The following is a 27778-nucleotide window of genomic DNA, read 5'->3' on the forward strand; positions in this document are numbered from 1 at the left end:
GACTCAGTCACCAGGGTGATGGGCTCCTCTGTGGCTACCAGGAGGCACTCCTGGTTGAGAAGTTTGGGGTTTGTCTGTATGTTCAGGCCTCTCTGCTTGATCTTCCTTTCAATGGATCCAGGCTCTTTGGGACAAAGGCGGATTCTGCTCTTCAGCGCTTCTAGGATAGCAGGGCTACTGCAAGATCCTTAGGCCTGTAGTCCCAGCCTAGGTGCTATTGTTAAAGGAGGTTTCATGGCTTTTGAAAGTGGCTTCCTTTCGAGACCGTCAGCAACAACAGCAGCAGCAGAACTCCCTGTACAAGTCGTACATAGGGAAGGGAAGAGGCTGCATGCCGGGGGACGTTCTGCACCAGTCGTACTCCTCCTCCTGTTTCCACCACCGGTTCCACAAGGAAGCAGCTCTAGATCCCCCCCATCTTGGAGCATGTTGCTCCCGTAGGAGGCCGGGTGTCCCATTTTCTGAAAAACTGGAAATCTGTTACATCAGATCTTTGGGTTTTGAATCATGTAGAAAATGTGTATGCCATTCATTTCCAGGAGTTTCCCCCTCTTTACCCTCCTCGCCAGAGCTGGTGTTCGGAGCACCCTCTGCTGCATCTTCAGCAAGAGGTCCTGGCCTTGCTTCAGAAAGGTGCAATAGAGGTGGTTCCGGATCAGGAACAATGTCAGGGGTGTTACTTGCGGTATTTACTGATCCCCAAAAAGGATGGGCGGTTCAGACCGATCCTGGACCTCAGGGTCTTGATTTTGTTTTCCTCAAACAGGAGAAATTCAAGATGTTGACCCTAGCTCAGGTTCTTCAGGTGCTGCAGCAGGAAGACTGAATGGTGTTGATCGATTTGCAAGATGCGTATTCCCACATCCAAATCCTGAGGTCACATCAGAGATAACTTCATTTTACAGTTGGATCCCAACACTACCAATTTGCACTCCTTCCATTCGGACTTACTTCTGCACCCTGAGTCTTCACGAACATGATGGTGGTGGTTGCAGCTCATCTTAGAAGGTTGGGGATTCCGGTATTCCCCTATCTGGACGACTGGCTGCTCAAGGTGAAGTCTCCAGAGTTGGTGCTGCATCATCTGCAGATAACAGCTCGGCTGTTGTTTGACTTGGGTCTTTCAATAAATGTACCCAATATCTCACCTGATGCCCTCCCAGTACAACCTGTTCATAGGAGCATTACTGGACACTGCAGTGAATCGTGCCTTCCCGTCTCCTCAGAGGATCCTAGATATCCATGCTATGATTCAGTTGTTTCAAGAAGGGGCGGAAGTTTCAGTCCTGAAGGTCTTACTCCTGTTCGGTCAGTTCTCTTCCTGCATACTGTTGGTCGACCATGCATGCTGGCATAAGAGGACACTCCAGTGAGGCCTCTGCAGGCAGTGGTTTCAGCACAATGGAGATCTCAGGGAGGTGGTCAGAATCTCCAGAGACACTGCGGCGGATCTTTTATGGTGGAGTGTTCCAGGCAACCTGTCTCAAGGGAAGAAGTTTCAGCCTCCTCCACCGGTAGCCACAGTGATAACGGATGCCTCCACTCTGGGGTGGGGAGCTCATCTGGTGGATCTGGATATCAAAGGCCTTTGGTCTCTAGAGGAAAGGTTGTTTTACATCAATATTCTAGAATTGCGAGCGATACCTTTGGCTCTCAAGTCCTTTCTTCCCTCTCTTTCTGATTAGTCAGTTCTGGTCCTGACTGACAGCACTACCGCAATGTGGTACATCAACAAGCAGGTAGTAGTAGGGTTGTATCGCCTCTGCAGACAACCTCTGCGACTCTGGTCCTGGGCTCAGGATCATTGGATTTGCATGATTACGACTCATCTGGCAGAAGTGCTGAATGTGCATGCAGACACTCTCAGTCGGCAGTATTCGGCCAATAGCGAGGGGCGTCTCCATCTGGAGGTGGTCTGCCACATTTTCAGGATGTGGGGTTTCCTCGGTTGGAACTGTTTGCCACTCAGAAGAACGGACACTGCCTGTTGTTTTGCAGGCTCCAGTATCCGTTGCAGGGAGCATTGGGGGACTCATTTCAGCTAGTTTGGGGCTTGCTGCTTCTTTACGCCTTTCCTCCCATACCTTTCATTCCTCAGGTTCTGAGAAAGATTCACCAAGACCGTGCCCAAATCATATTCATCGCCCTGGATTGGCCAAGAAGGGAGTGGTGCACAGACCTTCTTTATCTCTCATCACAACCTGCACTCCGTCTCCCTCTCAGGGCAGATCTCCTCCCACAGTTGCACGGGTAGGTTCTACACCCCCAACTCCAGAGTCTGCACCTTCATGCCTGGAGATTGAATGGGGCAACCGGAGTCCTTTCTCACTCCCACCGGATGTGGTTGGCGTTATTTTATCTGCAGGAAGACACTCCACCAAAATTGTTTATTCTTGTAGATGGACCAGATTTGTGAAGTGGTGTGAAGAGAGTTTGATTGATCCCCTGAAGGTCCATTTATCTGATGTTCTTAGCTTTTCGCCTTCCTTGGCCCAGCAAGGTTTTGCTGTGGCTACTGTTAAGGGTTACTTGTCTGCTGTATCTGTCTTCCTTTGTTTTCCTGACCAGCCTTCGTTGTACAAGTCTTCGATAGTTATGAGGTTCAATAAGGGCCTCACTAATTAATTTCTTCCCACTTCCTTCATTATGCCTCATTGGGTCTTGAACTTGGTTCTGACTTTCCTGATGAGTTCTCCTTTTGAGCCTCTTCATAGTTGCCCCTTAGGCTTCTCACTTTCAAAACTGCTTTTCTAAGTGCTATTACCTCTGCCTGGAGGGTAAGTGAGTTTCAGGCTCTTAGTTTTAAGCCTCCGTTTACAACCATCCATGCTAACATGATGGCTCTCAAGACCAGAGCTGCTTTCCTGCATAAGGTGGTCACTGCTTTTCTTCTAGGGCAGTCTCTTACTTTACCCACTTTCTATCCTCCCCTCACCTTTCCAAGGAGGAGGAGAGACCTCACCACTTGGATCCTCGAACTGTGGTCAGCTTCTACTTGGACAGAACCATGGACTTGAGGTTGGACAATAAGCTTTTTGTTGGTTACGTGTGACAAATGAAGGGCAAAGCTGTCCATAAGAGAACGCTTTCCAGACCATCATCTTGTGCATCAAGATATGCTATGCCTTGGCCAAGAAGGAGCCTCTTCAAGCTATTAGAGCTCATTCTAGCAGGGCAAAGACTTCATCTTCAGCTTTGGCTAAAGGTGTCCCCGTGGTAGACATCTGTAAGGCTGCAACATGGGCCTCCCTCCACACTTTCGCGAATCATTATTGCTTGGATTCAGAGGTGAGGAGGGACGGCCATTTTGCATGTTCTGTGCTGCAGGACTTTTTAGTATGAGTAGGTGGACACCCTTCGCCGGGAGAGGGACTGCTTAGGGATTCAGTTCAAAAGGTGAGGAATCCACATGCAGATGTATCCATCAGAAGAACGAGTTACTTACCTTTGGTAATGCTTTTTCTGGTGGATACAATATCTGCCTCTGGATTCCTCACTGACCAGAGCTGCTTTCCTACCTAAGGTGGTTTCTACTTTCCACCTGGGACAGTCTATTACGGGCCTCACTAATTCATTTCTTCCCACTCCCTTCATTATGCCTCATTGGGTCTTGAACTTGGTTCTGAATTTCCTGATGAGTTTTCCTTTTGAGCCTCTTCATAGTTGCCCCTTAGGCTTCTCACTTTCAAAACTGCTTTTCTAAGTGCTATTACCTCTGCCTGGAGGGTAAGTGAGTTTCAGGCTCTTAGTTTTAAGCCTCCTGTTACAACCATCCATGCTAACATGATGGCTCTCAAGACCAGAGCTGCTTTCCTGCATAAGGTGGTCACTGCTTTTCTTCTAGGGCAGTCTCTTACTTTACCCACTTTCTATCCTCCCCCACCCTTCCAAGGAGGAGGAGAGACCTCACTACTTGGATCCTCGAACTGTGGTCAGCTTCTACTTGGACAGAACCATGGACTTGAGGTTGGACAATAAGCTTTTTGTTGGTTACGTGTGACAAATGAAGGGCAAAGCTGTCCATAAGAGAACGCTTTCCAGACCATCATCTTGTGCATCAAGATATGCTATGCCTTGGCCAAGAAGGAGCCTCTTCAAGCTATTAGAGCTCATTCTAGCAGGGCAAAGACTTCATCTTCAGCTTTGGCTAAAGGTGTCTCCGTGATAGACATCTGTAAGGCTGCAACATGGGCCTCCCTCTACACTTTCGCAAAGTATTATTGCTTGGATTCAGAGGTGAGGAGGGACGGCCATTTTGCATGTTCTGTGCTGCAGGGCTTTTTGGTATGAGTAGGTGGACACCCTTCGCTGGGAGACGGACTGCTTAGGGATTCAGTTCAAAAGGTGAGGAATCCACAGGCAGATGTATCCATCAGAAGAACGAGTTACTAACCTTTGGTAATGCTTTATCTGGTGGATACAATATCTACCTGTGGATTCCTCACTGACCAGAGCTGCTTTCCTACCTAAGGTGGTTTCTCCTTTCCACCTGGGACAGTCTATTACGTTGCCTACCTTCTATCCTGACCCTTCCAAGGAGGAGGAAAGACTTCACTGATTGGACCCTCGAAGTGCGGTCAGCTTCTATTTAGACAGAACCAAAGACTCAAGGTTAGACGACCAGCTCTTTGTTTGCTTTGTGGGGAATATGAAGGGCAAAGCCGTCCCCAAGAGAACGCTATCCAGGTGGATCATCTTGTGTATCAAGATATGCTAGGCCCTGGCCAAGAAGGAGCCTCCTGAAGTTATCAGAGCTGATTCTACTAGAGCTAAGTCTTCCACATCTGCTTTGGCTAGAGGTGTTCCTCTAATGAACCTTTGTAAGGCGGCAATATGGGCCTCCCTCCACACTTTTACGAAGCATTATTGCTTGGATTCTGAGATGAGGAGGGAAGGCCATTTTCCTTGTTCTGTGTTGCAGGATTGGTATGAGTAGGTGGATACCCTCCTCCGGGAGCGGGTCTGCTGTGGGATTCAATTCAAAAGGGGAGTAATCCACAGGCAAATGTATCCATCAGAAGAACAAGTTGGTTACCTTTTGTTATACTTTTTTCTGGTGATGTAGTATCTGCCTGTGGATTCCTTACTGACCCACCCTTCTACCCATTGTCCACCTTTGTATACTGAAAATAGTTGTCATTGTTTGACATGGTTGTTTTCCTATGTCTATTGCATGCCATACTGTTTATTGTTAGGAAATCCTTTGTTTCTCTAGCTTTTCCTCTTTAACTCTATACTGTGTGTATTTGTGTATATATTGTATACTGTGTATACTGCAATTATGTTGTCGGTCCACCCATTCGCCTCGAAGGCATGGAAAAAATGGTGGAACTGATGTCAGCACACCGACGAGGACTTCTTATGGCTCCGGTGACGTCATACAGAGTTGTGAGCGGAGCCGTTCCATTGTGACGTCCTCGTCGACATGGGAGAGCTAAGAAAAAGTTTCCTTGAAATGCTGGTGCAAGGTGTAATTCAAAAGGTGAGGAATCTACAGGCAGATACTGTATCCACCAGAAAAAGTGTTACCGAAGGTAAGTAACTTGTTCTTTTGGGCAGTAACATGTAGGAATTGAGCTTTTGTGCCGAATCCCACATATTATTCCCAGGTATTTTTCCTGGAGGCTTTGCCTGCTTTTAGCTGGGTAATTAAACTGGTTTCATTGTAAGAACTATGCAAATTTATGGGTTCAAATCCCAGCAGGGTAAAATTAGATTTTCATTGTTCTAAGTGGATACACCGGTGACTGAATCTTTGTTAAAAGTACACACATACGCAGTGATTGTAATGACGTCTGAGGAGGGCAGGTTGAAATTAAAGTGGGATCAGTATCCTGAAAATGTTTTCAAAGATTTTTTTGAATTTTGCTTACCTAAATAATCTGGTATTGTTGCTAATTACTATAGGGTTGCATGAAGAATAAATTCAGTTTATGGTATTGTGTTATGCAGTACTTTTGTTCCCAAGGGTTGCTTCACTGTAGCGCAACTTACCTTACTATTCTTAACTTTTTAGGGGGGAAGTCCTATCCAAGGCTGGCACTGATGAAACAGTCACATACACTGAAATTGGTAAGAAAATGTTTGTTGACAATTTTTGTTTGCGTAGATAGTTCCAGCTTAAATCTACGTTTTTAACAGTGTAGGCAAATTTAAGTATCTATGCCACTTTTTTCATGAGCATTTACATAAGGATTGTATATCCATATTGCTTATGCACAGTTAACTTGCTCATTAAGTGTAATTAGCAGTTTGAAAATTCTTATTTTCAGTGGTACTATCCGTGTCATTCCTGTAGGGCCATCATTTATACATGCTGCAGAGCTGCCAACTCACACAGTGCCATGGTGTGTCACACATCAACTCTCTTTAGATGGTAATGTGATGGGGAGCTGATCATGAACCCACTGCTAAGAGTGGATTCCAAGCTCTGTTAAGAGGCTGTTGTGTGAAACACCCCAGGACACTGAACCGTCCTCGGCAAGCTTTTTGTTCAGGAAGTGTTTGGATGGGCAAGAGGGGGCAGAAATGTCTCTTAGATGGTTCTTGGCATGAGGCCCTTTCCTCTCCAAGGACTCGCTCCCTCCTCACACTGTGAATTTTTTAGGTTGAGCTTTGATCGACCTGTTATATCTCTTTTGTGGGGTTTGGTATACCCGATTGCCATTGGTTACTACCTGTGGCATTTAGAAATGCTAGCTTGTTATTGGTGCATTTGGGTCAATGCTCCTCCTTTGCGTGCCTGGCGATTACACTCAGAGAAGATTTTGTTTGACCATCACACTGTACAGCACGTGATGGCCCCTCCACCTTGTTTTTGGTTTTCATTACTCGGCTAGTTTCATTTTGTTAGTGGCTGCAAACGGTTTCACATCGCTTGATTGTAACTTTTCCTTAGTGCAGCAGATCTTTCAAACATCCCGAGTAATGCTGCAATAAAACAAAACATGGCCAGGTGACTGCTGAATATGCATTTTTTCCAGTGGTTATCTCCTTTGGGACAAACACAGGGGGCGTAAGGATTGGTCAGAGGCTCAGAGCAAAGATAGATTGGAGAGCAGCCAAATATGGAGCAGGCCACTGGCAGATTCATGCTGACTGCTGTCCATGGATTAGTATTCTCAAGAAGATGAGTTGTGGACGGGAGCGTTTTGTTGTTTATTTGTGTAGCGCTTTGTGCTACTGAGAGGGGGCTAAAGGCGCTCAGGGGGAAAGGAGAGACGCAAAGAGGGACAAGATAGCGACAGGGGGCTGGTGGATTGAGATTTGCCCCCAAAACACTACCATTTCACTTGACCCAGCAGTGCAAATCCCTCTTTCATTATGAAGTTGTTTTGAAGCCGGATGGTCTTCATTACTTCATCGAAGAGCTGGTACTACTTTAAGGCAGCTGTAATTTGCCCTAACTCCGCAAAGGCCCATCAAAGGTTGCAGATTATAGTAAATTACCTCGAAATTGCCTCGTTTCTAGAGAATGGGAGCGTGCAAAAGGCAAAATATAATTTCGCCAGTCTCTCAGAACATCCCTGCAGCAGAGCAGATGGGCATTGTTTTTGTTTATGTATGAAACAAAACAGGGTTCAGGCCCAGGCCACCACTGTCCAAGCTGTGTGATCTAGGGCAATGCAATTGGACCTGCTGATAACTCGATTGTCATTTCAACAAAGACATTTCAAGTTTCAAAAAGTTACAGGCGAAGGTGGTCTGACAATTTGGACACAAATGTGAGATGGGGGTGGCGCAAGACAAGGCTTTGTCATAAAATGAGATTTGCATGGGAGGCTCAGCAGTAACTCCCTGTGAACCTGCCCCAGCGGCCACTATTGATTGTGCGATGACTCCTGTTTGAAATGTCGATGCTACAATTGCAGTCTTCTCTGTGGAAAGCGCTTCTTGGAGCAACAGCATTTTATCAATTGCTAAAAAAAACCATTACCACGAAAGAGCCTGACGACTAACACCAGGACTGTGGCCCTTTAAACAAATAAGTGCAGGTACTCAATTGAGATGTGGACTAGGTGGCGGGATTAGGGGGCAGGGCTATGGGAGTGGGGCTACGGGCAGGGCTATGGGGGTGGGGCTTTGGGCAGTGCTAAGGGACGGGCTAGAGGCACACATTTCATTTGATTGAGGTTGAATTGGTGTGCAGATATGCACACTGCAGGCAACGCTCACTCAAACAAGAACATGCACAGGGACATAGACGCACTTGTGCAGGCAGACAGGGTATTTAGTTCATGTGTTTTAGAAACGCATTTTCTGATGTCCACATTATAACACCTTGATTCCCCACCCCCACTTCACCCCCAACTGCTGTGCTACAGCCGTATCATCACCACCTTTCTCCTTGATCTGGCTCCAATCAAGTGCCGCCCATCTCTGCTATGCCAGCAGGAATCCTTCTCTTAGGTTTCCCCTGAGTCACGAGATGTGCCCCTTAGTAGGCCCTTCTCAAACACCTACAGTGCAATTGTCTCCACAGAGCCCGAGTGGACACTGTGTCAATAATAACAGTGTGACTCCGGCTCCTCTCAAACTCGCTGCCTGCTCTGATTGAATGCATATGGGCGTTGCTCAATTAGCAGATTGTAAAGGGAGATTAGCACTCGAGTTCTTCCCGAAAATGTACCGACTCCTCAGCTGTGTCAGGCTTCTTTCTTTTTGTTTCAGATCTATTTTATTTTCAGACATAGACACAAAAACCAAGTCCGACTGCACACAGCGTTAAGCCTACAACCCTATACAGGGCCGGCCGCGTAAGTAAACATTTCTCCAAGGGCCTGAAAAAATATACCACTAAGAGCAAGTTGTAACACAGCATGTAGCCTACAACCCTCGAGGGGCCGGCCGCGTGGAATGATATTTAGAATCAGAGCAATAGGGTATAGCGTACATGAGGACCCCGTGGGATCCACAGCTACATCGGACAGGTAACAAGCCTAGAGGCAACAGTCAGATCTAAACAGATATGAAAACCATGAGAATAGGATAAGGAGAGAGACAATAGGACAGAATAGAAGATAGGAGAGTGATGTGTGCGGGTGGGGGGGAAGGCATATGTCATCACATACGTTAGCAGGGACCAAGGCCAGGGGGGCACCACAAGCAAGCAGGTGAGCGAGCAATGCGCTTACGGGAGCAGTCTGCCAGGATCAGACAGAGCAATCGCATCTTCAAAGAGGCGCAGCGTCCTAAGCCTGGTGGGCATATACCACGCACGCTTAACCACGCAGAGATATTTAATCAGAGGTTGCCAAACAGCCTTAAAGCGGGTATCGCTTGCCTGCAGCCGCGCTGTGAAGAGCTCCATCGCTATGACCTGCCATACGCAGGAACCAAGCGGCAATTGAAGGAGCCTCAGTTGGTTTCCATTACAAGGCTATAAGCTGTTTAGCCGCCCCATCACGTGGAGCGCCAGAGTCCAGTCACTCCGAGTGAGTGCTTTCAGATTGGCGGGTTTGATCCCCAATAGGATCGTGTTCGTGGCCTCAGGCAGAGGGAATCCCAACACCACCCTAATGTGGCTAAGGACCTCCTTCCAGAATATGTTCAACACTGAGCACGCCCACCACACATGTATGAAGTCCCCAGCAGGGCCGGACTGGGAACCGAAACCGGCCCTGGCAAAGTGCTCGGCCGGCCCCCCCTCCCCCCGGGGGGTTGGGGGGGTGCGACCGCGCTCTTTGCTAGTGCCGGTTTTCGTCCGATTTTGTTACAGTGTCGTTTTTGCAGCTATGCTGCAAAAAACGACCCTGTAACAAAACCGGCCCCCACCCTCGCGGCCGACCGGGGAATTGCCCGGTGCCTGCAAAGGCCAGTCCGGGCCTGGTCCCCAGACGCAGTCATACACCTCTAGCACAAGGGAGAAGACGCAGGAAACATCCCATGGAACCGCAGCGGAGTATAGTACCATTGGGTCATAACTTTATATGCATTCTCCTGCTGTGGGATACTGCGATAGATTTTGGGGATATCTTGCCACAGCCGGTTCCACTGCGCAGGCGTAATGTCCGTCGTAGATGTCAGTTGCCATTGCCTTTGATACGGGTGAGAGGGCACTACTGGAGGGTGCTGCAGAATCTGATAGATCCGGGATATCAGTCCCTTGGATTCATCAAAGGAGCGGACAAGCCGCTCAAAGGGGGTGAATGCACGGGTAGCTGCCTGCTGCATCTCAGTCCCAAAAGCCCAGTGCCTCAGCTGAGCGTGCTGCAGTCTCGTCTCCGGGGAGACACGGTACTCCTCCCTACATTGTTCAAAGGTCCTAAACACTCCCCCCTCGTACAGGTCACATATCACCCTGCATCCTCCTTTCGCCCAAGCTGCAAAAGCGCGTGTACAATGAGCCGGCAGGAAGAATGAGTTCCCCCCCAGAGGGGTGTGTGGGGAAGGAAACGTCGTTAGACCTCTGCGCTCCGCCACCTTATCCCATACATCCAGCACCATTCTAGTGGGCAGAGCTACACACACACTTCTAGAACGCGCCGCCCGATGAAGCCATGTGAAGTCCCAGATAGTGCGCCCCATCCCGTCATCACCCGATCCATATGAAACCACACCTTCTCACTCTCCGTCGTCGTCCATTCCACATCAAAACGGAGGTGCGAAGCCCAGTAGTAATCTACTAGGTTGAGACAAGCCAGCCCCCCCCTATCGCGTGGTGACATAAGAAGCTTCTGCGAAAAACATGGACGACGTCCGCCCCAGATGAAGGCCGTTGGGTCTCGTTGGAGACCTTGTTTGGCGTTTTTCCAGTGCTCGGGGCAGGACTGGTGACGGACAGGCAGGCTTGGAACGCCTGGGAGGTGAGCCGCTGCATAACGGAGGTTCCTATACTTTGCCTTCAGGAGCAGCCCAAGGCAGGGTGGTGAGGTGGGGGTGAAGAGTGAAGGGCGTCCCCCCCAAAAAAGCGGAAAAGGCCTGGGGGAAAAGGAGCAGCCCGTGGAGCAGTGGAGCAGTGAGAGCTCTCATCTCCCAATCCTCTCAGCTCTTGACAAAAACACGACTCAGATCAATAAAAGGACTAGAAGTCCCACTCGGCAAAAACTTACAAGGCATCTACTTTTTGAGCCTGTTTGGAAAAAGCTCAAAAGGGAGTCTTCTAAGGAAAGTCTAGCTGCTGAATGCTGAACGCTGACTGTTGCTGCTGGCCAGTGCCGACCGCTGCCGGTCACTGCGAGTTATTCTTTCTTGTAGACCTGTTATAAGCCCTGGGGGAAGTGTAAGCACCCGGGGCTCAGAGCACTGAGGGGCCGGAACACAGAGCAGCCGAGGCTGGACAGGTTCGGCCACAATCAAAGCTTCAACCAGGAAAACACTCTCTCTAGAACTTCATAGATTAATAGAGATAACCGGGAACCCTTCAGCAATATCCTCAGTGGCCACAAGAGTTAACCCCAAGCATTTTCGATCATGAGATCGGGGAAGCTTCGAGGCGGCGAAGAGAAACCACAGGAGAAACTTCAGGGGAAGACAAAAAAGGGAAAAGTGGACCCCCAGAGCAAAAACAAAGAGGCAGATGAAGGAGTATCTAGGGGCAGGGGCAAGAGCCCCCAAAAGTCAACATCTTTGAAAGAGTCACACAACAGCCCAGATGCACATAGAGATCCTCCGGACTATACCGAACAAGGGTCACAAAGCCCAGCCCCCGTTGCAAAGAACTCCCACAGGGACTCCATAGAATGTAGTCCCGCAAGAAACATCAAGGGGGAAAACGATAATGTTGCAATGGTCTCTCTGGTTTACAATTATTGCATTAGAACAGGGACCCCCTGAGTGAGATCAAGATCCTGGATCAGGGCAAAGCAATTGATAGCAAAAGAATATATCCAGGCATCAACAAAGTAGACAACTGGCACAAATGGGACATATCATATAAAACACAAGTAAAGAAAAAAATATACTAACTAATAATCATGATATCATAAAATTTAATAACAATGATAAGAATTGATCGGCATATTAAATCAAATACACAAATTGATAAAGGAATAATAAAAAGAGAATGCAATATTCAATTGTCGTGTTCTCTACAAATTAAAAGGGAGAAGTGAATTATGATGGTTTCCCCAGCTGATTGTCAGAGTTGATGAAATATCTGCCAACGCGTTTCGACACAGCCAGTGTGTCTTCATCAGGACAAAATCAGCGTATTCTACAATTTAAAAAAACAGGATTACAGAATGTCTACTTGTGTTTTAACGAAAACATTTTCATTTCTTTTTTTCTTTTACAAACTGCCAGACATGTCTTACAACAAGGACAAAATATACCACAATTATAGAAACACATAAAGGCATAGAAACATAGAACAGGCTTAACAATCAAAATTGTAAACAACTCTTCAGTATCTCTCCCATTACTATAACCGAGCACTCTCTAACTCATTCTTAAAAAAGGACTCATAATAAGGCCTATTAGTTATAGACACGTTTCGTGGACATACTGGTACCATCGAAGCTGATACAAAAAACATAGCATACAATGATGGAGTCCATAGTAAAACCCAAAGACTAGTTAGACATAGAGATCATTGGTGCTAATTTCCTACCTAAATACAGAATGCCCTAAGTGTCAAAAAGAAAGGAGGGGGCAAAAATGGGTTTAATCTTAGTTGTTTCATTTCTACAGAGAAGCTCCTATTTGTAAAGACAACAGCAAACTACTTGATATACTCAATCTGTATACTACATCTGTATATATGAAACGTACCGGAATTATATTGTTATGTTCCTTCAAAAATTCATTTCTCAAGGGTCATAAAGTAAAAATGCTGGTGTAGCATATAGTATACTGTACTGCTGTTACTACGCTCTCTGCAAAAGAATTTATGAAGTGGTTAACCACCAGTAGCAATTCAAATTCCTACACTCCCTATTAAAACACTCTTGGGTATTACCTCTTAGTCTGTTATGTCATGGAGTGTAGCGTTTCTATTTACTTCTGTCATGGTAAAAAATATCTTGCTTTCAACCGTATTCAAGTGCACCTCTGAAAAAGGATAGAAGAAAACAGAGGGAGTTAAGCTCTTTAGTTTTTAATCGTTATATACACGTATCTACATGCGAGCTCCATATTGTAGAGCATTATGCCCTTACCTCTATTAGTCAGAGCAAAGTTATTCACAGCAGCATTCAGGGTAAGCAGGGTCTGGTAGCCAGAAAATGTTTTTGCAAACGATGGCAAAAGAACCCCACAAAGAATGAGAAAGAATAAATATTACCACAACAATATTTCGCAGAACGTGAATTGGTTTAGAATGTAAATTCAAGTGGGCACTATGCTTTATTGCACGCCTATAAGGTTAACAAGGATTGCTTACTTAGAGTACGCTGTTCGAAATACTTGGAGAGCGTCCAGATTACTCAGAGAAAATCCTAAGTGCCCGTAAAGCGTCTCTGGTTACGGCGCACAAGATGTATAATTTCACGGCCTTTGGTTCCCGATGTCGAAACCTTTAAATATAAACAAAGATACCGCTCGCATTACCGAGGCTGTATTTTTCATGCTCTTCATGTGTTTTTCGTGCTCTTCATGTGTATAATCATAATTTCTAAAAGGAGACATACATTAGAGCGTGCGCCGCATCGTAATCTATCCTAATCTTATAGTTTTAAAAGTATACCATCGTTTCCCTAATGTAATCTTAATATTATTTTACATACGGGAGTCCGGCACTCATAATTTTAGATTGCAGAGCGCATACCTGTTATACACGTGATGTCGCGGCGTGTTCACTGACGACGGTTGAGTCCGTAGAGAGAAGCAAGAAATTGTAAGGTTTCACTTAATAGGTGCATTTATAGCGACTTCTCATAGGTGGAATGAAAAGACTCCACCCTCATTTAAAGTGAAAGTTCATGTATTGAAGACGATAAGCAGTAATCAGTGTCTTCATAACCTAGAAACATGACTGTCAAGATAAAAGATAAACCTGAGTGCGAAAACGATTCTAAGAAATAAGAATTCTATGCGGAGTCTGGATCATAGAGTAGATATAGTAAATAACTGCGGCGCTCAAGGATTCTCCATTACTGTTACGACCAAGAATGCCCCCTTTAATTTGTTGTACATGGATTCAATCAGGTAATAGCGTTTTCCCAGGGCAATTCCAAGTTCAATCCTCGGTCAAAAGTACCCAAGGTGAAGATCCAGTACACTTCTTTTTTTTTTCTTATTTTCTCGCCTCCTTTGTTATCAGATAAGTGTATTCTCTCCAGAATACACCCTGTTCTAATGCAATAATTTACCCACGGCTAGCCGTGTGGGACTTATTTGTCCATTTGCCCTTTTAATATCTTTGTGTAATTCACCACAGTTATGAACACATTTTGAGCTCTCTCATGTACACTCTAATTTCCTGTATATAACTGTTTTATCCTGCTTACTATTTCTATATCCTTTGAGATATTGGTGCTAATTCTTCTTTATCTGTACTGGTTAGAAAGAATCCCCAGGAATGGCTAACCTTCAGACCTTTGGCTTTTCCGATGAGGACTTTGAAACGCTGGTAGGCACAAGTGTAGCCTTTGGTAATAGTTCCACCACTAATTCCCTTAATAATTCAGATGTTAGTAAATTGCAAGCCCTACAAAAGAAACTAGCCAGGATAGAGGCTCACAGGGAATTTATGTTAAATTATCTAAAGGCTGGTATAATCCCGTTAGGACTTAGGGTTCGTAACATCCCAGGATTATTTGTAGATGTAAAATGTTTTTTAAATAAATGGAGTATGATAGCCAGTCGTTGCTCCAGGGATCTGATGATTCTAATTATATCAACATCGAAAGAAATAGCTTCCGATATAAAAAAAGAAATAGAAAGTCTAGAGGACAAAATTAAGCAGGCATCAACATTAGAAGAAGCAGAGAAACAATTAGAAGCAGTTAGGAAAGACGTCACATCCTTCTTGGACTATTTAAGGAAAATAAAAACTGATACGTTTTCTAAAGACAAAAGGTTCTACACGATAGAACGCACATATCCTTATCTTACTGATAGTTTCTACAAGTCAGATTACCAACAAGGAGAATTTAATCATAACCCCCATCAAAAAGTTAACACTTTTTCTGACTCCTCTGACCCAGAATCAGATGGAGACAATGATATAGCATATCAGGATGAGGGCCCCTATAATCCCCAAAATGGCCGAAGAAACATGCGTCAACCTTTTTTAGGCCAGCAAGGGGGACGACGGGGGAGACAAAAGGTGAGATTTCAGAATCAATCGAGAGGTCAATATCACAACCATCAATATCCACAGGAGCCCCAGCAATATCTAGAGACACGGAACAAACAATATTGGAGACACGGGATGTAATTCCTATTTTTAATCTATCCTTACATAATTTGACAGCTAACGATGTGTCTCTGTTGACCAAAGGTCTCTCCTTTGTCCCCCATACTTATGTAAATCTGTTTGAAGTATACCAGGATATCCATTCTTTCTTTCGGAAGATTAGACTTAAAAAGTTTTTCTTGAATAGTGAGCATTCGCAATCAGACAACAGGATAGCTAATGTAGTTTCCCTCCCTTCGAACTTTACTCCAACTTTGGACCAGACAGGCCCGGAAATCGCTATATTTGAAAAAGTAGTGATGAACCGTTTAGAACAAGCCTTCCGCTTCATTCCTAAGCCAAAATATAATATGACGAAAGAAGAATGTGCATCCATAAGTGAGTTCAAAAACAAAAAATCCATTATCGTTAAGAGCAGCGATAAAGGGGGAGGAATTGTCGTTCTGGATGCCAACATGTATGAAACAAAGATGTTGGACATGCTGAATGATACTGCCTTCTATAAGAGAATCAAACTTAACCCCCTAGAGAGAATAATTAAAACAATTCAGAGAATTACTCTGAAAGCAAAAGAATCAGGCATTATAACAGAAAAGGAATTCGAATTTCTAAATACTTCTGAGAAAAAGGTGTCTTGTATATATGGATTACCAAAGATCCATAAGAATGAATTGGATCCACCTTACAGGCCTATTGTCTCTACCTTAGGGACACCACTTGAGGCAATATCTAAATACCTAGACAAAATTTTACGTCCTTTTATCCCTCTGACGCCGTCTTATGTTAGAGACACTGGAGATATTATCTCCAAAGTAGAGAATCTCTCCTTCAACAGACATAGAGACTTACTAGTCACCCTAGATATCGAATCGTTGTACAGCAACATTCCACAGAACGAAGCTATTGCTGCAACGATGTGGTTTATAGACAGGTACGACATCCCATGCTCAAAGCCTTTTATTAAAGAATGCCTGTCACTAGTCCTGAAGGAAAATTTCTTCGAGTTTGGAAATGATATGTACTTACAGATCAAGGGAGTAAGTATGGGGGCCTCTATGGCACCTTCCATGGCGAATGTATACATGTCATTTTTTGAGTCAAGGTTCATTTATAACGAAATCGCCCCTTTTTATGAGTCTGTTTCCCATTGGTACCGTTACATTGATGACATCTTTTTTGTATGGACCGATGGGGAACAGACTCTGAAGGAGTTCTTGACCTGGATGAATCTTACAGACGTGAACCTGCATTTTTCTGCTCACATTGATAAATGGAGAGTGGAATTTCTGGATATTTATATTAGATGCAATGATGGTGGTCACCTTGAAGTTGATCTATACACGAAGCCGACTGCCAGGAACACCTTATTGCACTTCAAAAGCTACCACCCTAGGTGCCAAAAAGACAGTATCCCCATTTCCCAATTCCTCAGAGTGAGGCGTAATTGCACTAACATCAAAGACTACGACATGCAGTCAGTGGCAATGAAAAGGAAATTTTTGGAGCGAGGGTACCCACATCGTTTGGTGAGAGAAGCTTATAAGAGAGCACGGTTCTTCGACCGGGACTCATTGATAAACACCCAGAAACAGGTCCAAGAACAAAAGCTTGTCTGTATCACCAGGCACTCTACTTTAAATGCAACTATCAGGCAGTTGATCAACTCTAACTGGCACCTTTTGAATGTCAACCAAAATGTTAATAAGCTTGCCAAGCCCATGTTCGCCCATCGGCGGAACAAAAACTTAAAAGATCTTATCGTTAGATCTCGCTTTGCGAAATCTGTAAATATTCCCTATGTACAGAAGTCTATCGTTGGTAAGAGTGGAGTTGGTGGCACATCACGTTGTGGCTCGTGTCTGTCCTGTGACTCTATTCTTACTAATGAGACTATGACATTCAATGGTGTATCCATTAAGACTAAGGAATTATGCACCTGTAACACCCGCAATGTTGTGTATTTAATAGTGTGTCCTTGTCACTTAGGATACGTAGGCGAGACCTCCCGGGCGATTAAAACCCGCCTAACTGAACATAGATCTGCCATCAAAACGAAGAAGCTCTCGGCACCTCTAGTGAATCACTATATGGAATATAAGCATTCACCCACTGAAATGAAGTGGTGTATTCTGGAGAGAATACACTTATCTGATAACAAAGGAGGCGAGAAAATAAGAAAGAAAAAAGAAGTGTACTGGATCTTCACTTTGGGTACTTTTGACCGAGGATTGAACTTGGAATTGCCCTGGGAAAACGCTATTACCTGATTGAATCCATGTACAACAAATTAAAGGGGGCATTCTTATTCGTAACAGTAATGGAGAATCCTTGAGCGCCGCAGTTATTTACTATATCTACTCTATGATCCAGACTCCGCATAGAATTCTTATTTCTTAGAATCGTTTTCGCACTCAGGTTTATCTTTTATCTTGACTGTCATGTTTCTAGGTTATGAAGACACTGATTACTGCTTATCGTCTTCAATACATGAACTTTCACTTTAAATGAGGGTGGAGTCTTTTCATTCCACCTATGAGAAGTCGCTATAAATGCACCTATTAAGTGAAACCTTACAATTTCTTGCTTCTCTCTACGGACTCAACCGTCGTCAGTGAACACGCCGCGACATCACGTATATAACAGGTATGCGCTCTGCAATCTAAAATTATGAGTGCCGGACTCCCGTATGTAAAATAATATTAAGATTACATTAGGGAAACGATGGTATACTTTTAAAACTATAAGATTAGGATAGATTACGATGCGGCGCACGCTCTAATATATGTCTCCTTTTAGAAATTATGATTATACACATGAAGAGCACGAAAAACACATGAAGAGCATGAAAAATACAGCCTCGGTAATGCGAGCGGTATCTTTGTTTATATTTAAAGGTTTCGACATCGGGAACCAAAGACCGTGAAATTATACATCTTGTGCGCCGTAACCAGAGACGCTTTACGGGCACTTAGGATTTTCTCTGAGTAATCTGGACGCTCTCCAAGTATTTCGAACAGCGTACTCTAAGTAAGCAATCCTTGTTAACCTTATAGGCGTGCAATAAAGCATAGTGCCCACTTGAATTTACATTCTAAACCAATTCACGTTCTGCGAAATATTGTTGTGGTAATATTTATTCTTTCTCATTCTTTGTGGGGTTCTTTTGCCATCGTTTGCAGAAAACATTTTCTGGCTACCAGACCCTGCTTACCCTGAATGCTACCGTGAATAACTTTGCTCTGACTAATAGAGGTAAGGGCATAATGCTCTACAATATGGAGCTCGCATTTAGATACGTGTATATAACGATTAAAAACTAAAGAGCTTAACTCCCTCTGTTTTCTTCTATCCTTTTTCAGAGGTGCACTTGAATACGGTTGAAAGCAAGATATTTTTTACCATGACAGAAGTAAATAGAAACGCTACACTCCATGACATAACAGACTAAGAGGTAATACCCAAGAGTGTTTTAATAGGGAGTGAAGGAATTTGAATTGCTACTGGTGGTTAACCACTTCATAAATTCTTTTGCAGAGAGCGTAGTAACAGCAGTACAGTATACTATATGCTACACCAGCATTTTTACTTTATGACCCTTGAGAAATGAACTTTTGAAGGAACATAACAATATAATTCCGGTACGTTTCATATATACAGATGTAGTATACAGATTGAGTATATCAAGTAGTTTGCTGTTGTCTTTACAAATAGGAGCTTCTCTGTAGAAATGAAACAACTAAGATTAAACCCATTTTTGCCCCCTCCTTTCTTTTTGACACTTAGGGCATCCTGTATTTAGGTAGGAAATTAGCACCAATGATCTCTATGTCTAACTAGTCTTTGGGTTTTACTATGGACTCCATCATTGTATGCTATGTTTTTTGTATCAGCTTCGATGGTACCAGTATGTCCACGAAACGTGTCTATAACTAATAGGCCTTATTATGAGTCCTTTTTTAAGAATGAGTTAGAGAGTGCTCGGTTATAGTAATGGGAGAGATACTGAAGAGTTGTTTACAATTTTGATTGTTAAGCCCGTTCTATGTTTCTATGCCTTTATGTGTTTCTATAATTGTGGTATATTTTGTCCTTGTTGTAAGACATGTCTGGCAGTTTGTAAAAGAAAAAAAGAAATGAAAATGTTTTCGTTAAAACACAAGTAGACATTCTGTAATCCTGTTTTTTTAAATTGTAGAATACGCTGATTTTGTCCTGATGAAGACACACTGGCTGTGTCGAAACGCGTTGGCAGATATTTCATCAACTCTGACAATCAGCTGGGGAAACCATCATAATTCACTTCTCCCTTTTAATTTGTAGAGAACACGACAATTGAATATTGCATTCTCTTTTTATTATTCCTTTATCAATTTGTGTATTTGATTTAATATGCCGATCAATTCTTATCATTGTTATTAAATTTTATGATATCATGATTATTAGTTAGTATATTTTTTTCTTTACTTGTGTTTTATATGATATGTCCCATTTGTGCCAGTTGTCTACTTTGTTGATGCCTGGATATATTCTTTTGCTATCAATCTCTCTGGTTTACAAGGCACAAGTCCCAAACCACAAAGCCAGTAAACGGGCGCTAATCACCGATTTCCTCAAAGTATGCCATAGGCTCTCCACAGGGAGCGGTAAAGAACACCCGGAAAACTATGCTTGCCTTAACTCCAACATTAATACACATAACACCCCAGTGAATGCCACAAATAACAGCGACAAATTAAAATCTTCCTTGCTCAAATTAAGGACCCAAAGCGAGCCCATTAAGTCCCTCAACACTAAAGTAAGAGGGAACCCAGGGGGCGGGGGCGGGGGCTCAGGTACCCTGTGCTAGACGACTCGAGCAGCTTGCGACCAACAAAAGGATCGGACTCACCCTTGGCACAACCATTCTCTAAAGCTCAACAAGCAATCAAACCGCAAATGATTTGTGCCCACGTCCACCAGGTTCTTGATATAAGTAACGACTCAGTTTTTCTGCAGCAAAGCTCTTCGACAGTTCAGAGAATGACACCTAAGGTAACAGGAGACTCTTTGTTCAACCAAAACCTCAATCAAGAACCAAGCCCACCATCAATGGTGCACTTTCCCAGACTAATGAGAGGCCAATCTACTCCAGAACAAGCCAACAAGGCCGGAAACCGGAGTCTCGTCTTCGTAGGGCCAGAATACGAAGAAACCGAAGAAATTAAAATTCCCAAGACACAAGAAATAAATGTAATAGTTAATGAACCAGCTGAAATCAATCAAAGCATATCTCAGCCTCCAGCAACAAATGAGACAAGCCCTGGAAAGGAAGAGGGCTTTCAAAACAGGACACCTCAGAGCCGCGATAAGCGGCACGTGCCCATACCCACATCAATTATTCTGAGCATCTTGACTTTGTACCCCTATCAACTGATACGCAGGGGGAAACAACGGGAAGCACTCGAACGGCCACCATATGGCCGCAACTTTTGAACACCATGGACTCCATAGGCAGAGCAATGTCCTACCATGCAGACAAACTAGATACGCAAGTCGATTTGCTTAACGTCTTGGCCATCCACGTCCAGGGGATTTAATCAAACCTACAGGACCTCAACAGCATGATAATAAAGGTGCAACTCAACAAGGACACTACCTTTCATTCTTGCCATTGTTCCCAAATAATTGACAAACTGGCAACTGTACCCATGTTGATGACCCAGATACTGGGGGCTGTCAAGGATCCATTCAATGAGACCAAGATAACCACCAGCCCAGCAAAAGCTCAACAAGACGACAAGGAGGGCTCTGGCAGGACACTCGATGCACGGAGTAGTGAAATAAGCCTAGAAATCTTAGACAAATCCCACTCTCCCACCTCAGTTGATATCGTGACGTCAGCAAACACAGATGAACAAGATCAGTCTGACATGCGAGTAGAAGCCTCACAAAACCAGGCTCCCCCAACAAATGGTCAAACAAGCCCCAAACAAAAAAAATTGCCAATCCCTCTTACAAAGAGAGAAAGGAAGCGACTGAGAAAGGCAAGAAAAACCAAATTACACAATCGAGGAGCGCCATCAAGTTCCCCTCAAAGAATAATTCCCGTCTACATTGACGCCAAAAATAAAGTACGGACTGAAGGTGACCCTTCTCAAAACAAAATAACGTCAGAGCTTAAGCCAACCTCATCTTTTAACTCCCCAACAAAGATATCTATTACCTCAGACGGTTTAACTGAATGTACTAAACTAACGCAGCAAGTAAGGAAAGTGTACAGCATATTTAATCATCCAGGAGGAAAAGTAAAACCCAAAACATTAAGTTCTGAGGCATCAAAAAACATAGACACTAAGTTCGGTAACAAAGCAAACAATAGCACTTCTACCCTGCAAGAGATCACAAACAATTGCCAAGATGGGATAGATAAATCAGCAAAGCCTAATGAAAGAAAGAAATGCCCTAAGATGAGCGAAGAAACGCAAGCACCAACTGTTATGAACTCATGCGGTCACGAGATAAAAGGCTCACAACATCTAACTGACTCGGCCATCCTTGATTTAGAGGCAGACCGAGTAGGAACAGCCTTTTCAAGTGTTGGAGAGAGCAAAAGACAAAAAGTTCAAATACGAAACATCCCGAGTAAAAAAGTCGAACTGATTCTGCAATACTGCTCAAGAGGGTCTCATGACATCTTGAACAGACGGTCCATTTTAAAACTCTTTAAGGAATTACCAGGCTTGCGCCACTTAAAAACCGGAGATCTAGAGTCAATTGAATTTAAAACAAACCCTCACCGCATGGGCCCCGATACCACGATCATAACATGGACCGAGCATAACTTTGTAGACCTAATCCTGATGTATAGGGAGGAATTCGCGTTATGGGGCATAGAGTTAAAAAAGGTGGAGCCTGCACGATATCCCAGTCCGCTGCAGAAACAAAGCCCCAAACGGTCCCTTTTAAAAAGCGCGAAAGTTCCAGACCAAAGTAGCCATAACGCAGAAGAGGGTCATCCTCCCAGGCAAATCACAATCACTTTTTTGCCCACCAGGAAGCGGTCACATCTGAGAGGCATAAACAAGCCCCCCGACATCAATCCAGAGGAGTGGAGAATGAATTAACGGAAGACCAACAGCGGGAAAAAAGCAGGGCTGTAAGATTTGTTCATGGAACGTCAATGCATTAAACTCGAAGCTGGAGGAAGATGATTTCATTGAGTTCATCACTCAACATAACATACTCCTGTTTCAGGAAACATGGCAGACAAAAAACTCGCCGCTAGTGGGATATAAAGAATATTTTATACTAGCACATAAAGGGGCAAAGCTCGGTAGGGCTTAGGGAGGTCTATCAATCTTCATATCCATTGATTTCCTTTGGAGAGAGATTTGCATCGAATTAGATTCCACATGGATGCAATGCATTAAAATTGAAATTTCTCCCACTGTTGGTATATTGATCTTAAACTTATATATACATCCAGGCGGAAAACATAAAGGGAAAAGGATCAAGCAACTTATATCTGCAATTATGACACTGAAATCTACTTACCCAAGTGACAACATGCTGATAACTGGAGATTTCAATATGAACTTAATTCAAGGGCAGGAGGGAACTCTACCGAACTTTATTGAGCCACGACAGGGCAACCAAAGTAGACAAGACGCAATGGGGAGGAAATGCGCAGCAGAATTGGAAGCCCTCTTCTTGTATACATTAAACGGAAGGGGTCCCTTGGACAGACCAGCAGCCCTTACGAGGGCTACAAGAAACACAGGCTCAACAATAGACTACACCTTGGCAAACCCCGATCTATTTCCACACATCAAAGACTTCCATATTCTGGAACGGGTTGAAAGCGATCACTACCCGCAGATATTCACATTATCAACCAAACCAATTAAGTCAGAGGAAGCGCATCCTCTTACACTGAACACCCAACTCTTCAACTTGCAAAGATTAAATTGGAATCAAGACAACATTTCAAATTTAATGGAGTCCTGTCGTTCACTGCTTTCACCATCAGAAGAACTAAAAGACATAGTAACGACTTGGGAGTCCTTTGTAGTTAACATCAATAAAAAATACAAAATCGATTACAGAGGACGCAAAATAACAAGAAATGGAGGAGGGAAATGGTGCACGCCAAAATTGCGATTATTAAAAAAGCAACTCAATTCATATCTGAGGTCTGCACGAAAAAAGGATTCCCAACTATCACAATAATCTCTTATAACAATAGAAAATTTGAAAAGGGAGCTAAAACGTGAGACCACAGCTGCCAGGCAAAAGTACAAGGAAAAACTGGAGTGCAACATACTCTATGCCAGCAAACAGCGGAACTCTAAAGATTTCTGGGCCAAAATTAATTTTATGCTAAATGGCAAACATCGTCAGTTCAACTCGGACAAAACAGACCAGATTTGGGGCGAACATATAGATTCAACATACAACTTCACACAAAAAACATCTGCTGACAATTTATCCGCATCCCCAATAGAGTCTATTTCAACCCCAAGTTTGAGAACAAAGGTAGAAGTGGGGAAACCCTCCCGCAAGCCACCTGTTTCGGACCATATAGGAGAATTATGTCAGATTACACCAAAGCAGGTTTTAAGGACTATAAACCATCTGAGAGCAGATGGGGCCCCTGGTCCAAACAGCCTACCCAATGCCCTTTTCAGGCAAGACCCTACATTTTGGGCCAGTGTAATGACCTACTTCTCTGTATGTTTTGGTGCTTCTGTCAGTCACCAGGCCATTACTTACCACAGCCTTTCTCAGGATCCAGAAAGACACCACATTTCACAATACTTACCCAAGAAAGGAATAAACACTGACAACATATAAGACCATTGCCGAGGAGCTCGCAAATAACACCAAGTCACAATACCTCACCATCCGAGAGGGTACGCAGCGCATGCTCCTCCTAGCAATGTAATTTAGACATCCCTGATGGGAGCCGATTTCCCTCCCATATCAACAATTACCCATTAGAGGAGAATCGCCCATCCTTCTGTAAGTACTTGGTAAAAAAGGGTCCTGACCTTCTCTCACAAGGAATGCAAACAAATGATATGCTCTAGGGTTTCTTTAATTACATGAAAATAGGATAACCAAAGAAAGAAATGACTAAACATCACAGTAAACATTAGTAGCAATCACCAACACATACATATACATAGAGCCTGAAAATAAAAGCATAGTTAGATAAAGTTAGATATGCATGGAACACCTCACCATAATCTTAGGCGTCTTGTCATCTGAAGAGGGGTCCGTCTCTCTTTCCCTCTCTCTGGTTGGGTCAGGACTCTCTGTTGCACAAACACGACTGCACGTCTGCACCGTGATGTATCATCAGACCGCCAAAACACCAGACCAGCATCTCTTCAGTATCTCAGAATCTCAGAATCTCAGAATCTCTGAATCTCTGAATCTCTCCCTCTCTCGGACCCCCTTTCTCTCATATAGCACTCTATCCTCTATTGAAGCTTCTGGAAGAACCCGCCTACCTTTCTCACAAGATTCCTGTACCTTTTCACACCAAGCACCCAACAGCAGCTGGCCAAGCGTTTTGTTATGGCGCCAATGTGAAGAAGGCACATTCCTCCTGATAAGAACTAGTCTGCTCTGGTTCACTGCCGGTGAACAACACATGTAATCTCAAATATCACCTCTCACTTACAGAGGCTCAGAAGATGGCTGCAGTTTAGAATATGGAGTTGCTCAAGCATAGGCCTCTACTACTTGGAAAGCAGAATAATATTAGACCACGTCAAAGCCAATAGGCTAAAGTCATAATTCACCTAACTCAAATAACACTATGCACTTAATCCCTCAGTATCCACTATGGAGCACCTGTGTGCACCATCACCAACAACACTGCACCTTGATATCCCATACCTTCTATTCTTTGGCAAGATTATTCTAATGCAAGACCATCCTACATTAAGGCTAAAGTAACATAGCACACTAAAATCAGTACACAATGGTGGTGATTGAGGGTCATCACAGATCATCAGACCACTAAAGTGGCTCATTCACTACAGCCAGTCACCTATCCCCTTTGTTCTGTAACAGCTTAAGGACAGGGAATATTCCAGATTCTTGGAGGGGCAGTATTCTACAGCCAATTTTTTAATCAGGTACTCGTTCAAACCCCAACAACTACAGGCTGATAGCCCTAATCGATGTTGAGGCCAAGATTTATGCATCCAATCTATTGGCAGACCTGGAGTCTTGGGTCGAGAGTAAAACCTTAATTCCATTGACACAATCAGGCTTCCGGGCCGGTATGGGCACCTTAACAAATCTATCTCTCCTTGTGAAAAAGGCAATTGATAACTCCACCACTTTATACACATGTTTTTTAGACCTGAAAGCGGCTTTCGACAAAGTGCCAAGATCTAAACTTTGGGCAAAAATGAAAGCTTGGGGTGCCCCTCCAAATTTATTGGGAGCAAATTTGTATTCGCATACCTGGGTTCAAATAAAAAAAGGAGATGGACGATGCCTAACAAAGAAATTTCAAACATTCAATGGGCTAAAGCAAGGATGCGTTTTGGCCCCTAGCCTATTTAACATATACACAGCTGACCTAGAGCGACAATTACGCACAACCCAGGGAGATAAACCAAAATTGGGACAAACACCCATAGCGGGTCTGCATTATGCAGACGACATTGTGCTCTTCTCACAAACCCCGCGTGGCTTACAACGGTTGATTTCTACACTTGCGCTGTACATTTCCAATGCACAACTAACAATAAATCTCAAAAAATCAAACATTCTATGTTTCTCCAGCTCCAGAAAAAAACGACCTAAATTTGTTTGGAGGTTAAATTCTTGCCCCTTAACCCAGGTAGATAAATACAAATACTTGAGGATACTACTAGACCATCATCTAAAGTACAATCTACCAGTTAGATCTCGAGAAATCAAAAGCCAAACAACTTCAATTTGCCTTCAAAACAGTACAAAAACATTTAGGTGGAAACTCAACGGGTCACGTGTTAAAGGTCGTAGCAGCAAAATTTCTGCCCTCGCTCACATATGGCTCGGAATTGATGGCTACCACGGACTCCACAATGCTAAATCTTGCCCAATCAAGATTGTTCAAAAATCTCTTCTCTATTCCGCGACATATTTCACAAGCCTCAATACGTCTGGAATACGGGTTAACAAATCAGATTCCGGCAAGACAAGGGGCCCTGGCCAAATACTACAGGCGTATGAGGGATGCCGAAGAAAACACACTTGCCCACCTTTGTTGGGAAGAAGTCGAAAAACAGACTAGGCATTCCAACTCCACATGTAAGTCCCTTAGGCAAGCGCTTCTATCACTAAACCTGGAAGAAGCTTGGCGTTCACCAATGTCTTACACCGCTTTTAAACAGATCACTAAGATAGCTGTTAAACAAGCATCGCTGCAAATGGACAAAGACTTAGTGGCAGGCAAAAGCCACACCTGGATTGTGATCTCAACATATAACCAACTGAAGCAACAACCTTACTTGCAAGAATGTTTTAGGGACCACTACAAGAGGAAATTAAGCCTCCTGAGGCTGGGTTGTTTCATGAGCAAAGACCTTACCCCTAGATGGTTACGGACCTGGCCTACCCCAGTCTGCCGCCTTTGCGAGAAGGGTGATGAGTCGCTACTGCACCTACTATGTATTTGCCCGGCATTACTAAACTTAAAAAAGACCTTGTTGAAACTACACTTAAGAGAAGCTCAAGTCAGGACCTGCAGGGCGGCTGTGATAAAATGCCTTAGCGGGTCTTCGATACAACTTTCCTGCAAAACGATAAAATTCCTGGCTTTCGCTGCCCAAGAGCTAGAAAAAATACAGCAATGAAAGATGATCTGGGCTTCATGGCTTCGCCGTGGCTGGTTTTGGACTCTCTTTTATTCTCTTAATAGTCAATTTTTTCCCCATTCCCTCTGTAAATGCACTTTATCAGTCTGACCATGTGACAGTTATACTTAGTTAAATACAACCTTCTAAGTACATTGCACCCTCTGCCACAGCATTTACTTGTTGGTGTAGATGTTTTAATGAGACAGTAACTCCATCATAGAGGCATATCAGTGCGTTTTTAATACTATTTTATATTTTAATGCTTATTCGTGCAATGTAGCTAATGATCTGAGTCATTCTATTACGCCATTTTCTGTTGTTTTTACGTTGATTCAAAGATGTTGATGTTCATTGCATGGTGGTAAGATCCACCCTTTTATGATTTTTACAAATCAAATAAAGTAATATTAATAATAATAATAATAATTGTTTATGATTAAGGGGATAGGCGTGGGGAGAAATTGAAAAAAGTATAACATTTTAGGGAGGATCGACATCTTGATGGCATTGAGCCTGCCCAGCCATGAGATCGCTAGGGGTTTCCATCGCCGTAGATCTTCCAGGACTGCCTTCCGACACTCCCACCAGTTTACTTGCATCCACGTGTCCAGAGAGGGGGTCAGCTGGAGGCCAAGGT

The 27778-nt window shown here is 43.8% G+C and overlaps 1 protein-coding gene across 2 annotated transcripts in view; it reads left to right on the forward strand.

Moving 5' to 3' along the window:
- Positions 1 to 27778, forward strand: part of LOC144771845 (omega-amidase NIT2) — a 555629-nt gene that overhangs the window by 461317 nt on the left and 66534 nt on the right. For both annotated transcript variants that reach the window (XM_078656110.1, XM_078656111.1), the window contains one exon: positions 6017 to 6072. In XM_078656110.1, coding sequence (XP_078512236.1) covers positions 6017 to 6072 — 56 coding nt within the window. The remainder of the gene's footprint in view (positions 1 to 6016; positions 6073 to 27778) is intronic.

Source organism: Lissotriton helveticus, chromosome 8 (assembly GCF_964261635.1).
Source record: "Lissotriton helveticus chromosome 8, aLisHel1.1, whole genome shotgun sequence".
In the NCBI taxonomy this organism is placed as follows: Eukaryota; Metazoa; Chordata; class Amphibia; order Caudata; family Salamandridae; genus Lissotriton; species Lissotriton helveticus.